The sequence below is a fragment of the Marmota flaviventris genome, chromosome 15 (assembly GCF_047511675.1).
Source record: "Marmota flaviventris isolate mMarFla1 chromosome 15, mMarFla1.hap1, whole genome shotgun sequence".
Lineage (NCBI taxonomy): Eukaryota > Metazoa > Chordata > Mammalia > Rodentia > Sciuridae > Marmota > Marmota flaviventris.
In genome coordinates, this window is record NC_092512.1 from 41434375 (window position 1) to 41448473 (window position 14099).

Sequence of the window (14099 nt, forward strand, 5' to 3'; positions counted from 1 at the left end):
ACATGTACTTGAAACATTCAGTCTAACTAGCTTAGAAAGAAAGAAAGAAAATCTTGATATAAATGGCTTTTTAAAAATTTTGAATATTGTTTATGCCAAACTAAAATTTTACATCAATAAAAATGTCACTGGCCAAATAGATATTTTTTACCTTTTTTTTTTCTTTTTTGAAAAATAATTTGAAAGAATGAGAGGTCATTCCTTACATAACCAAGTTAGAATCACAAGCAAAGTCCTGAAAGGGACTCCAAAAGCTTAGCCAACCCCTTTATTTTATAAGATCCATAAATGTGAAGTGACTTTCCCCAGTTAGAAGGTATGAAACTCAGATGTCCCAACTTCCAGACTGAAAATTTCCTTTCCATTATGCCATGTTACCGCCCCAAAATTTAATGCCAGTGAAAAGAATAAAATACTTAAAATATAAATATACTAACCCTAAGAAAATATTGAGTACTTTAATTCTGGATTTGTTTATAATAAAGATTTAAGGGGAAAAGAATCAGACTTTGGGAAAATTTAAAGCAACAATTTTCATGTATTGTGGGTTGACGTTCAGTTTATGCTACTTAAAAGTACAACTGTTCCCAATATTGGCCAAATTATGTTGTAATACCAGGTTCATATATGAATATGCTTTTTATTTTTATTTTTTATTTTTGGTGGTGCTGGGGATTGAACCCAAGGCCTTTTGAGGCAAGCACTCTACCAACTGAGCTATATCCCCGGCCCTCATGTATGAATATGTAACAAGGATTCCCTACATTATGCATGATTATAATGTATCAATTAAAAAACATAATTGTTCCCATTAAAGATTTTTCTATTTTATGATTCATTCCCATATTGTCACCTTATTGCAAAGATTATTAGTGCTACTCACAGCCCTATAATAGGAGGAGTAAAAAAGGGAAGTTGTAATACATAGGTAACCTAAAAGATTATGCTATCCAATATGGTTAAAAAAAATAAACTTCTTTCAGTTTGTCTTGAAACAACCTTCTTGGTCAGAGATATGACCCAAAGCTGTGGCCTGCCATGTTAACCTTCAATGTGGCAGACAATATTCTTTTGTGAGCTCAACACTGGCTATCAAAGGAGTCCTTTGTTTCTGTCCCTCATTTCTACTTCCTTCAGAGCCTTACCTGGGATAGTAAGCTGTGTAGTTCATGAAGAGCTGCGTGCCCGCTGGGTAGTACGCTGTGGAGGGCTGCAGGGCTCGTGGATTCAAAAGCACAGAGGGCTGATAAATGGCAGCTTCGGTGGGAATAACTGCTGCAGGAGCTGGGAATGTGTAGGAAGGAGGAGACAGGCCTAAATAAGCAAAGAGAGAGTCTTTGAGACATGTCTGTACTAAAGCCATGGAGCCACTATAGCATCTATACTTTTAACTGAAAAAGGTTCTTCACATCTTCCCAAGCGATTTCCTTTTTGAGGCTATAGATGTTATCTATCCTTCAGCACAGCATGAAATGAAAAAGGTTATTATGAAAAACACTCTTCACCACATATTATGCCAAAGCACACACTGTGCCACAGTGAACTAACCTTAAGAGAGTAGATCACCTCTGTGTTGTTCTCCCCAAAGGGAACCCAGAAGGTGGACTTTGAAGCTAATCTATATTAGCTGTTAAAAAAGAAAGAAAGAAAGAGGACAAAACCCAAACAAACAAATAAACCCAACCTGGGAAACATCCCTGAAGAGAGCTGCCTCAGGTTTAACAGAAAATGGGCCTGGGAGCTGAGAAGATAGTGAAGAGGTTCAAGCATTCTCGAACCCTGGGATCAATCCCCAGTGCCATGGGTGCTTAAGGGGGGAGGGGATGGGACACAAATTCCTTTATTTTTGGGTTATAGTTCTTCTCACTCAGAAACCCTCTCAAGTTAGGGTAGCTGGCTGCTAGCTTCCACATAATGAGATGAGCACAACTAGCCAGACCATCTGCATGGAACACAAGAGAGAACTATGAAGCAGACTGAAGTTGGGGTCCCTGATTTAAGTTTCATATCTAGAACCCCCAAATTTTGCAAGTAGCAGAGGCCCAAAGAGTAACTTTTTCACATGAAAATCTCTAAGATGATTTCCAATTGTCTGTTGTTCATATGAGTTTCTATAATTCTATGGAGTAAGACAACCAGTTGAACATGGGTACATACACCAAAGACCAACATGTTGATCTCACATTCAACTTACAGGTGCCTCTTTAATCCTCATCAAAAACTGTATCAAATGTTAGACACCTAAAAACTTAAAGAGACCACAAAAAGACCAAGATTGCAAATCAAGGTGCCTATTATAAAAAATTATGTAGTTTGTGCTCATATTCTGCTTTCAAAACTATCAAGCAATGCCTCTGAACAATAAGACAAAACATATGGTATTGGGTTTGTTCTGCTTCAAAACAAAAAAAAAAGGTAGAATTTTTGACAACCAGAGAATAGGCTGCTAAGATTTGAACGTTCCTCAAATGAAAGCATGGTATTTTGAAAAGAGAATCAGGTGTGTATGTGCAGATTACATAAATGAAATTGACCTTGAAGTGTTCCTTCTTAACAAAGTAAGTGCTGAATTCTAAAGTATCAGTGAGACTTTTGCAACATTTCTTTACCAAGAAACTCTTTAGTAAAAAATGTTAACTGCATTAGTCTTTAAGATAAAATCATGCAATTTCTGTAAGTTTTATGGTTGCTTTATAATTAGGCATTCACCTAAACTATGTTCTTCCATTCTTAGGGGAAAAAAGGGAGGAAATAATGTGTAAGTCTGTAATAAATAGTTTTTCACCAAGACAAGACCAAAGTAAAAGGATATCACAGCAGAATACCCTGAGCTATAAACAGTAGGGAAATTCCCTTATCTCACTTCTGACAGACTGTCACAGAAGGATGTCATAAAAGCTACAGACATTTTTGGTAATTGATAGAAGACACACAACTAAGATTACTTTAAGCGATTTTCTTGACTCAAACATAAATTTTCAAAACTTTATTCATTTAAAGATCAACTCTTCACCAACAGCAAGCAGCAGGTAAACAGAATATTAGCATTTAGGAATTCCAAAGGGAAAAAAAGGATTAAGCCCCACTGAGTGTTCTACAAATAATACTTTATCAAACAGATTAATTGATATAGATTCCTATTCAGTACAAAGTAAAGCGAAACTCCTAAAACTGCTCAAATTTACTGGAATCAAACACATGAATTCAGTTTATTTCTCAGTTATCTTTGAATGGTATTCTAAGCACTATGTTCTTTAAACATACCCAACATGCCTACGAAGGTATGTCTACTTACAGGTGAAAACTGCATAAAATGACTCAAGTTTTGACATATTCCTTAGCCATTGACTAAGAACTTGTTCCCTAAATTTCAGGGCTTATTCCTCTCAAATAGGATTCCAGATGGCTTGCACCCAGTTGCCAATGAGCAAGAGCATGACTTGTTAATTAAGCACTGATCCTGTGATCCAATGGAAACTTTGGCTAATTCATTAACGCATTTATATGTGTGTTAGTGTATATATATACACATATATATGTTTTTTGTTTTGTTTTTTTTAACTAACTTGCTCATTCCAGATATCCTGGACAATAATAGGAAAGCTCTCCAGGTTATCATTTTCAAAATACATTTGATGCTTAAAGTTAAAAATGCAAAATAAGCATCAAATTACCCTTCTTAAAGTTTAGTGTATTAAAAAAAAAAACAAAAGAAAGAAAAAAGAAAGAAAAGAAAAAGAATCCAGTCATACTTATATTTTACCTTTAAATGCGTATTAAAATATCTACATAGCCAGGTTGCCTCCCAGAGTCAGTGCTTATCTGGAGCACACTAAGCTTCAGAAATCAAGTGCTTATCACTGGAAAAGCAAGAATATAATTTGAAAGGAGGTATTTTGTAGCATCTCTAATTATGGGTGTCCACAACCAAGGTCTTAAATGATTACCAGATACTACTGATTTCAGATGGGAAAGCCTTATGTAACCACCTTGCCTGCCTCAGAAAGAACCAGGGGCACAGAAAGTTATGAAAGCAGCTTAAGCACCTACCAGCATATAGCGTAGAATAGCGCCAAGACCCAAGAAAAACTTACATGGTAACTTACATGGCGGCGGGGATAAGCCATTTCGATTTAAAGTGCCCCCCATTAACACAAAGTTCATCTCCTCAGCTGAACACTGAAAGACTTCAACATATCTGTCCTTCATGGTTTTTTTATGACACTTCTGCGCAGCCATAAATGCTCTGTCTGCAGACTTCATCTGGATAAAGGCGTCTCCTGATGGGCGGCCCTGAGTGTGTGGGGGAAGAATAAAAACAAAAGGAGACTGTCTCCTTCAACAAGGAAGTAAATGGTTGCTTATAAAACATGCAATAGTACAGACATGTGAGCCACAAAATCTGGGTGACAGTGTGCTCCACTCAATCTGACTTGCATTTCATCACCTAATCACCAGGATGCCCACAAAACCTTGAAGAAACGGTTTTGAGAGCTCAGAGCTGAAAGTGATCCTTTTTGGTTTCTGTTAAGTTAGTATCAGATTTACAGAGTTTTGAAAGCATCTCCTTGTGACTGCAGTTTCAAAATACAGGATTGGATACTGGATTTTTTTTCCCTTCTTAAAAATCCGATTAAATCTCATTTGATTGAGAAAAGCTAGTAAGAGAACCAGTATCTATCACAGCTTTATGCATCCTCCTACAGGAAACTGAACAAACCAATGTTTTCTTTTGGCTCTCAGTTTTAGTTCATCAGTGACCTGCTACAATCCTTTCACTTTTCCCTCATCCTTGAAGCTTATAGTGGAACGCGGCTTGTGGGTAAGGAACTAGGAGATTCAAGGGTAGAGATGCACCATCAGGCCCTGCCTTCGAACCCTTCTCTTTCCTCTTCACTTAACACCTCCACTTTAACCTTGCTCAAACAGGTAGGTATTCAGAGACATTCCTTATTAGTAATAGCTTGCTAAATTTCCCTATTTAAAACAAACTCATAATTGGGCTGGGGATGTAGTTAAGTGAAAGAGCACTTGTATAGCATGTAGAGGTCCTAGGTTCAATCCCCAGTACTTCCAAAAAATTAAGGTCTGTAGACAGACCTAGAATCTCTTAGCTTTATTTAGCCCAAACATTTTATGGGGGTTAAAAAAAAAAAAAAAAAAAAGATACAACCATCTTATAAAACTGCTTTATAGTTTTCTCTTAGTCTCTTAGGGAGTATTTAGTCAAAATTATTACCATGCAAGTTACCATACCAGGGAAATTAGCAACAAACCCAGCCCAAGATGGAAACCTAACATCCTCAAGGCAACTAAGAGACTGTATCATCAAAGCAACATTTTTCTCCAGTGTAGTCACAATAGGTCATGGGGGTCAATGAGAGGAAAATCTGTCTACTGTTGTCAATCAGAAAGGAATGGACCCTAGATAGAAACGATGACTCAAAAAGAAATAATTCCCTTGTGATGCTGTCTTTTGAGAAATTTTATTCAAAAGTTCTCTTATGGGTAAAGCATGCTAGGGGATTGTCAGATAAAATATTATATGGCTTAATAGTAATAGCTTAAGAGTTAGTTTTCTATACCAGCACATATTCATTCTAAGTCAGGGCTCAGGATTTTTTGATTCCTTGTATCAAGTAGTATGTACTTTCCAGTGAAAACACAGATTACAGTTATGAAAATCACCAAACCTCCAAGTAAAAAGTAGGGGATTAGTAGTTAGAAAATGATTAATGTCTCCAATACAAACCTATATAAAACCCTTAATGTGTAGAGAACATCTAGTTTTCAAATACTAATACAGTTTTCTTTTAATAAAGAGTTGTCAGGTTTAAACTACTTTGCTTGTGAATATTTAGAACTTTGTCCTGCTTAAGACAGCACAAAATGCTGCAAATAATATGATTAATTTTATTTAACCAGAAATCAAGTAACAAACTCAAAAATACTTTACACCCATGTACTGAAAAATACATCCAGATGGCATGCACATGAATCCTCATCGAGTTTGCACTCTACTGAATATGATTCTATGTCTAACATGTATATGAAGCAAAATATGAAATGATTTCTAAACAGCATATGGACACTGGAACATAGCATGCTTGTTATCTATAGTACATGTTATCTATGATTGCTTTCATCTCAAACTAGCAGTTGCAGAATTCAGTACCTGCAACAGGAAAATGTATACACTGAAAATATATTTGGCTCCCACCATGTTACTGGTAATTGGATGCATTTATGTGATGAAGGAATCAGAGTTGAATAGGAATTATACGAAAAACAGCATTCTTTCTAGAATACATTCCAAAGATTCAGTTAAATCCAGACTCAGTGTAACACTTAAGAATACCTATGCTCTTTTATTAGAGGAGAGCTTTTGAGAAACAGAAAGATTAAAGAAGATTTCCAATAAGCAACTCTCTTACCTGGTGATTCAATACCATGTGAACCCCATGTGTACGAATATCTGTGGAGAACTCCCCCAGGAAGTCCAAGATGTCCTCTATTGTGGCCACATAGGGAAGACCTCGAAGACGTACACAGTCTCTAACATTTGTAGCGGGCACAAATTGCTGAGGTAGTACTGGAATAATGGGAGGGGTTGGAAGTGGAATGAGGGGGGCCGAGGAGAACCGATTCAGCACCTGTACTCAAAACAAAAGTGATTTAGAGTTTTGTTATTTCCATGCCATCTGTAAACCAGCACCAACATCACTAGAAAGCCTATCAGAAACAGAGTCTGGAAGCTGGGAGTGTGGCCCAATGGTAGCGTGCATGATTAGAACACTGGGTTCAATCCCCAGTGCGTGCACAAGTACACGCACACACATGCAAGAAATACAGTCTCAGCTCCATTCTAGACCCAGGGAATTTGAATCCGCATTTTAACAAGATCCTCAGATGATTCATAAGTACATTAAAGTTGGAGAAGCACCAATGAAGAAAGGGATTTATGCATTTCAGATGGGAAAGCAGGATACCCACTTCTGTCAACTACATAAGACATACACCACACACAACACAACATGCTTATAATTAAGGATATATCCACCTAAACAGATATATCACCACCTACCTTAGGACAAGTGTCCTTAAAGTCTGTTTCTTTTATAAAAATTTGGACATATTGCTAAATATGGACTGTTGTGGCAATTTATTGAATTTCATTTCACTAAGTACATAGTGTTCCCCTTAATATTATCTTTATACTCCAACAAACCCAAGAAATAAAAGAGAATGACCTAGTAAAGGATAAAAGAGAATGACCTAGTAAAGGAATCACAGGCCAAATAATGACTGTAAATGATATTAAGATATAATATTAAATTATGATATTAAATAAATTAAAATATGATATTTAATAAATTAAAATATGATATTTAATGACATTAAAATATGTTACATAAGAGCACAAGACAGAACAGTTAGATAATGAAAAACTGAGAAAATCATTTGGTGACCCTAAAGATAAAGAGTAATTTAGTTTCCATGTAAATTTGAGCTGGTATCAGGAAAGAAGATCTTGAGTATATTTTATATTCTTGGAATCAAGCTATCTTGATATGGATTTTTTTTTTTTAATATTATACATGTTTTATTTATTTATTTAGTTTTCTGCGGACACAACATCTTTATTTGTATGTGGTGCTGAGGATCGAACCCGGGCCGCACGCATGCCAGGCAAGCGTGCTACCACTTGAGCCACATCCCCAGCCCATTGATATGGATTATGATAGGTTAGATACTTTGAAGAATTGCTCTAAGGCAAAACTTGATTACGAAGTCCTTGTCCATTTTTGTCCTAGAATATGCCCACTACTATTCTAATACTAGGAGGCAGGTCCTCATGCAAATGTCATTTGTGGCATCCTGAGGCTTTCTAGGAAACAAACAGGAAAGCCTTGAACATCCATAAACTGAATATAAAAAAGAATCAATGAACTCCTCCCCAGAAGGTGCACTAATTTTCGCACTCATGCCAATTAAATTGCTGGGTAAGAGGTGATAAAATCAAAGACAAACAGCACAAAGAAATGGCATGAAAAAGAGAAAGGAAGACTTAAAAATTATACAGACAATCCAGACACAGCACAAGCATTAGGACAAAAATTGAAAATAAATGCAGTGGGGCTGTGAATGTGGCTCAGTGGTAGAGCGTTTGCTAGCCATGTGAGAGGCCCTGGGTTTGATGCCTAGCACCACACACATACACACAAAAACTAATGTAGCTATGGATTGTGGTGGTGCCTACCTGTGATCTCAGCTACACAGGAGGCTGATGCAGGAGGATTGCAAGTTTGAGACAGTCTCAGAAATTTAGTGAGACTCTGTCTCAAAATAAAAATCTTAAAAAGGGCTGGTGGTATATCGCTCAGTGGTAAAGTACCCCTGGGTTAAATTCCTAGAACTGGAAATAACAATAACAAAAAAAAAAACCTCTGAATTCTGAAAAATTTTAAAGACAGAAGGTCACCAGTAGGAAATAAAACAAATCAAGTCTTTTGGGAAATATACTTGGCAAGACATTAAAAATCTTAAAAGCTCACAACTTGTATCTAGTTATAAAGAAACAAATCAGAAACTTGTAGAAATTTTTACAAGCATGTTTATGTTTCATAGAAAAAGAAAGCAACCAAAATATATAAGAGGAATTTCTAAATAAAATATGCACCAAAATGAGATATATTAAAGATGAAAATCTTTAAACACGGAAAGTTTTCAAGACGTGTAGTTTTAAAATACAAAAAATAAATAAATAAAATACAAAATATTATGTTTTCTGTGTGACAGCAAGAAAACAGTGGCTCTCTTTTGGTTATGGAATGAGGCTATTTCAATAACTGATATTTTCAGTATCCACAAAGAGTAATATTAGGTTGTTTCCAAAGATAGAGAGGTCCCAGCATACTCTTAAAGACCAACCTGCTGCACTTCGGCTGCTGTGCTCCTGAAGAGTTCAATGTATCTTTTACCCAACAAGTCCTTATGCTTCCTCAACGCATTCTGTGCATATTCCTCACAAGCAAAGAGGACAAAAGCATCCCCTGTTGGCCTGCCATCTGGGTAGGTAACAAAGAGGATGCCTTCCTTCCCTCCAGTGATGGGGCAATGCTGTCCAAAGAAGGTCACCACTTCTTCAGCTGTGGCTGTGAAAGGGAGCCCCCGCATGCGGACAATGACTTGATTTTCCTTGGAAAGAAACTGAGCTACCTCATTGGATGTACCTGGGGAAAACAAATATTAGAAAGCATGGGGAAAAACAGTTGAAATATCAACTTCATCAAATTTAAAGTGGTGTGATTACTGGAATTGTCAAATTCATCACAAAGACTCAACGCTTCTCTGAATTCATCATAATGACATATGCTAAGAATCAGAATTCTCTCCCTCCCCATTTTTTTTTTTTTTTTTTTAAACTGGGGATTGAACTCAGGGGCACTTGACCACTGAGCCACATCCCCAGCCCTATTTTGTACTTCATTTAGAGACAGGGTCTCACTGAGTTGCTTAGCTCCTTGCTTTTGCTGAGGCTGGCTTTGAATTCATGATCCTCCTGCCTCAGACTCCACAGTCACTAGGATTATAGGCATGCACCACAATGTCTGGCTCCTGGTTACTTCTTATTAAGAAAGTTTCAAACATATTTGAGTAAAGAGAATATATTTGGTACAGCTAGTCAGTGTTCCACTCGGACTAGAGAATCTTGTACAGCAGTTCCCTGTGTCAGCAGTGCCTTGTAACAAATACTCAAATGCACACCCTTCAAATCCATACAACTAGTAATGCTTTCCCTTAATGAGAATTTTTAGGGCTGGGATTGTGGCTCAGTGGTAGAGCGCTCCCCTAGCACGGGCAGGACCCAGGTTCGATCCTCAACACCACATAAAAAATAAAGGCATTGTGTTGTGTCCCATCTACACCTAAAAAAAAAAAAAAAAAAAAAATATATATATATATATATATATATATATATATATATACACACACACACACACATATAAAAGAATTCTTATCATACCATCCACATACAATGAAATCCAGAGCAGAAATATGAATGTTCATTTTGCCAACTCCAATTTGCAATGCTTTACCACAGAAACCCAGGATCTAGGTAAGACCACAGCAATTTTCAAACAAATTTTATCCCCAACCAGTATCAAACAGTGCTTTGAAATTATATCAAACACTGGGCTGGGGATGTGGCTGAAGTGGTAGCGCGCTCGCCTGGCATGCGTGCAGCCCGGGTTCGATCCTCAGCACCACATACAAACAAAGATGTTGTGTCTGCTGAAAACTGAACAAAAAATATTTAAAAAAAATTTTTTTTAAAAAGAAATTATATCAAACACTGCCTTGGAACATAAAGCCCTGAATTTTAGGGCTTATCTAAAGAAGTCCAAGCCTGGGCACAATGATGCAACTAGGAAGGTTGAGGCAGAAGGATCTCAAATTCAAGGGCAATATGGGCAACTTAGCAAGACCCTGTCTCAAAATAGAGAGCAGAAAGGGCTGATAATGTGGCTCAGTTGTAGAGCATTCCCTGAGTTTCATTCCCAGAGCAAGTTCCAGAATAAAATTAGCACAATTTGTTTCTATAACAGGATGCAGTTACTTCAAGTTCTGCAACTGGAAAACATCCACCAGTGCTGCATTATGCAAAGATACTAATGTTCTCTTTATTTAAGTGAAAGTTCCTGAGTACAAATTGGCACAGGTGTTAAAGGTCTCCTTTTGAAAGGCCCACAATTCTTAGATTCAGCTATTTTACTTTAAGATACTTATCCTAATGAGTGAGAGATAAAAAAATATTCACTGTAACATACTTAAAGTGAATAGTTGGAAATAAGTTCTAGGAGCACTACAAAGATGTTTCAAAATGTTATGGTACATATAATACCATGTAGCAATTAATAAATGAAATCAAGTAACATAGGAAGGTGTTCATAATATATTAAAAGAAAGGAAGTTATAACACAACAATTGAAATTCACAGAGTGGCTTAACAGTGACTTGGGAGGCTGACACAGAGGATCATAAGTTCAATGCCAGTTCAGCAACTTAGCAAGACACTGTCGCAATATAAAAAGAAAAAAGGACTGGGGTGTAGCTTAGTGGTAAAGCACCTCTGGTTCAATCTCCAGTACCAAGTCTAAAAAAAAAAGAAAGAAAGAAATCACAAAATAGATGTATACATAAGAAAGAAAGAAAAAGGACAAATTGGTTAATATTTTTGTGCAGCTGTTACTTATAAGTTTTGAAGTTATGAACCACTGAGGAACTTAGCAAGTTCCCAGAGATAAAGAGGTCCCAGCAGATAAAGACCACATCTGTTCCCTTCTCTGACTGTATTACTGTAAATGATATGTATTTACAAAAATACCAGGGAATGATAATGTAAGTGGTCAATGATGAATTAAGTAACAGAGAAAAACTAGAAGTAGATATGCAACAAACCTAGGTATTACAGCATGGCTCTTTGAAAACAGGTTTTGGACTCATTTGAAAACAAATACAACTTTATGTAATCCTTTTATCTTTGTACAGTATTATTTTAAATGGATATTTAACTAGTGTAGGTTAGCTCAAGTGTTAAGGTAAGAGTAATTACACATTAAATTCACTGATACTGTTCAAAGTTTCTTCTTTCTACTTACAAAAATCACTTCCCATATATTTCATTGGGAAATGAAAACCATTCATTTCCTATTTATCCATTCTCAGTATAAATGCAAAACTTTAGATTCTTATTAGCCAAAGGCACTTACCACCAGCAATTTTAAGAAAATCTTCACCTGTTGCTTTGTAAACCTAAGAAAAGAGAAGTTAACATACAGTTTGAATCTCCCATACTATATTTATACTCATTCAAGAAATCAAGGGTCTCAGCTTGAGGACATACCTCAATGTACCGGGTCCCCATGTGATGTTTGTGCCTCTGCAGTGCTAGATCTCTGTGCTCCTCACTTACAAACCTAACCAGAGCTTCTCCATTCCTTCGACCCTGAGCATTCAGACAAAGTGCTGCACCTCCCCTTTGAAAAAAATAAATAAATAAAACAAATGGCATGTAGGGAAAAAAAAAAAAGTGAGGAGAAAAGAATAGGAAACCTAATATCCCTTTGGGGTTATTTTGTAAAATAGAGATTAAAGAAAACCAACTTGGCAATATTGAGTCCTTTGAAGAATCTTGCAATATCTTGATCCGAAGACTGCCATGGTAAACCTCGTGCCCTGACTACAGTGTTATCATCAATAAGTTCCATCTTGCTGCTGTGGATGAAGCAAAAGTTCAGGTTGCATAATTAATGATTACAAGTCTGATATCTATTTCTCCCTGCAAGACAATTTGCCTACACATGAGGTCTTATTTGAGTTCAGACAGACTTTCAATATTGCCTGATATATTTTTCTTATAAACTTAAAAATGTTGTGGGTACAGTTGAAAGTATTCTTTGGGGGGGGGGGGGTTCACATATAGAAAGATGGGATGCCTATGTAGGTCTAGTACAACTAGCTTCTCCAGCAAGCCATCTATGTATCAGCTGCTTGCCTGCCATAAACTCAAAGTGACCCGAATCAAAACACAGGAAACAAAGTTCTTCTTATACCCTCATGGCCTGGCATCGAACCATGAAAGATAGACTCAAATTCATTCTTGGATGTAGCCAGTACACAAGGGAGGGTTAAATCTGGTTTGGCAGCAAAATTTAGGATCAACACATAGCTGCCAATTAACCCACATCAGGAATGTATGTATGTGGTCAGAAGTCTTCCATTAAAATATCTCCCTATCAAACCAGAGAGTCATCACAGGGTGTTTATGGAAACAGTTGGGAATCCCCACACCTTGATGAGTCATTTGCAAATCACCTCTTATACATTTTAACACCTTTTGATGTTCTGTCCTTCTCATGTTCATATTTTCAGTAATCCTAGGACATTCTCCTCATGAGTCACTTTCTCCACAAACTAAATAGGCTTCAAAATCTCTCCACGGACAAAAGTGCCAGAAGTTTCTATTCGCATCAGGCACCAATCACATACAATTGACTACAATGAGTCACAAACTCAACCAGGTCCACCTGTGATCACAGAGATATCACCACTGTGTACTCCTCCCGAGTTACCTCCTTTGCTTTAAAGTAGAAGCTGACAGAATATACTTAAAACTAATCTCAGTATAACTTGCAAACTCTTTTAAAGCCTATTATTTTTTTCTTTGTAAGTTTTCCAAAGATGACGGACAGATAAAAAGAGACTAAAATAAAAATCAGATAAAAAATACAAGATGTTCTTCAGTCATTGACTGAAGTAGTCAATATTTCATTAAATTGTAATCCCATGGGCTAGGGCTACACAGCTCAGTGGCAGAGTGCCTGCCTAGCACATGTGAGGCACTGGGTTCAATCCTTAGCACCACATAAAAAGATAAATAAAAGTTCTGAAACATTTATAAGTAAATAAATAAATACAAATTGAATCTCAACATCCAGTAGTAAATGACCAAATAACACAAAATGATAGCCAAAAAGTTAAGTAAATTTACTAAGATATATAAAGGGAGTTAAATATTACAATATGAATAAGACCAAGTAAAATATTTCAAATGAATGGTATTCACCTACTTACCAAGTGCCACTTTCAAATTTGTAGTTTACTCTCTCTGGATCTGAAAACCTGTGATCTGAAAATGACAACATACAACTCATCATTTTAGCTATCAGAAACAAAACTGTCGGAAGAAATTGAAAATCAGAGTTGAGGGAAAGATGTTGGGACAAAATCCTTGGAATTATAACAGTTGATACTTACTATAAGGCTCTGAAATCATTGCTAAAATTATATTCCCCATATCTTCAACTTGAGAGGCTCCATAACGGGAGACTGAACTATTCTCCTCAAAGTTTAAACCTGGGAGATTAAGTTAAGGAAACATTTTGGAGAGGTAAAATGAGGTTGCTACCAAATCAAAGTTAAACTCAAGAGTCAAAAGTCCAGGTAAAATTCTTTAAAAATCTCAGGATGGCTTCTTCCCATCATTTGGGACTTCAACCATACTTCTTAAAACTCTTGATTTGTCTTCTTGGGTG

At 36.6% G+C, this 14099-nt stretch overlaps 1 protein-coding gene across 1 annotated transcript in view; it reads right to left on the bottom strand.

Annotated features, from left to right (window-relative positions):
- Nucleotides 1–14099, bottom strand: part of Esrp1 (epithelial splicing regulatory protein 1) — a 57030-nt gene that overhangs the window by 23728 nt on the left and 19203 nt on the right. Inside the window, exons 5-13 of the mRNA XM_027953144.2 lie at nt 13822–13920; nt 13639–13693; nt 12169–12279; nt 11909–12041; nt 11775–11817; nt 8932–9233; nt 6435–6653; nt 4107–4293; nt 1146–1314 (exon numbers count right to left, since the gene is read on the bottom strand). Of these exons, the coding sequence (XP_027808945.1) occupies nt 1146–1314; nt 4107–4293; nt 6435–6653; nt 8932–9233; nt 11775–11817; nt 11909–12041; nt 12169–12279; nt 13639–13693; nt 13822–13920 (1318 nt within the window). The remainder of the gene's footprint in view (nt 1–1145; nt 1315–4106; nt 4294–6434; nt 6654–8931; nt 9234–11774; nt 11818–11908; nt 12042–12168; nt 12280–13638; nt 13694–13821; nt 13921–14099) is intronic.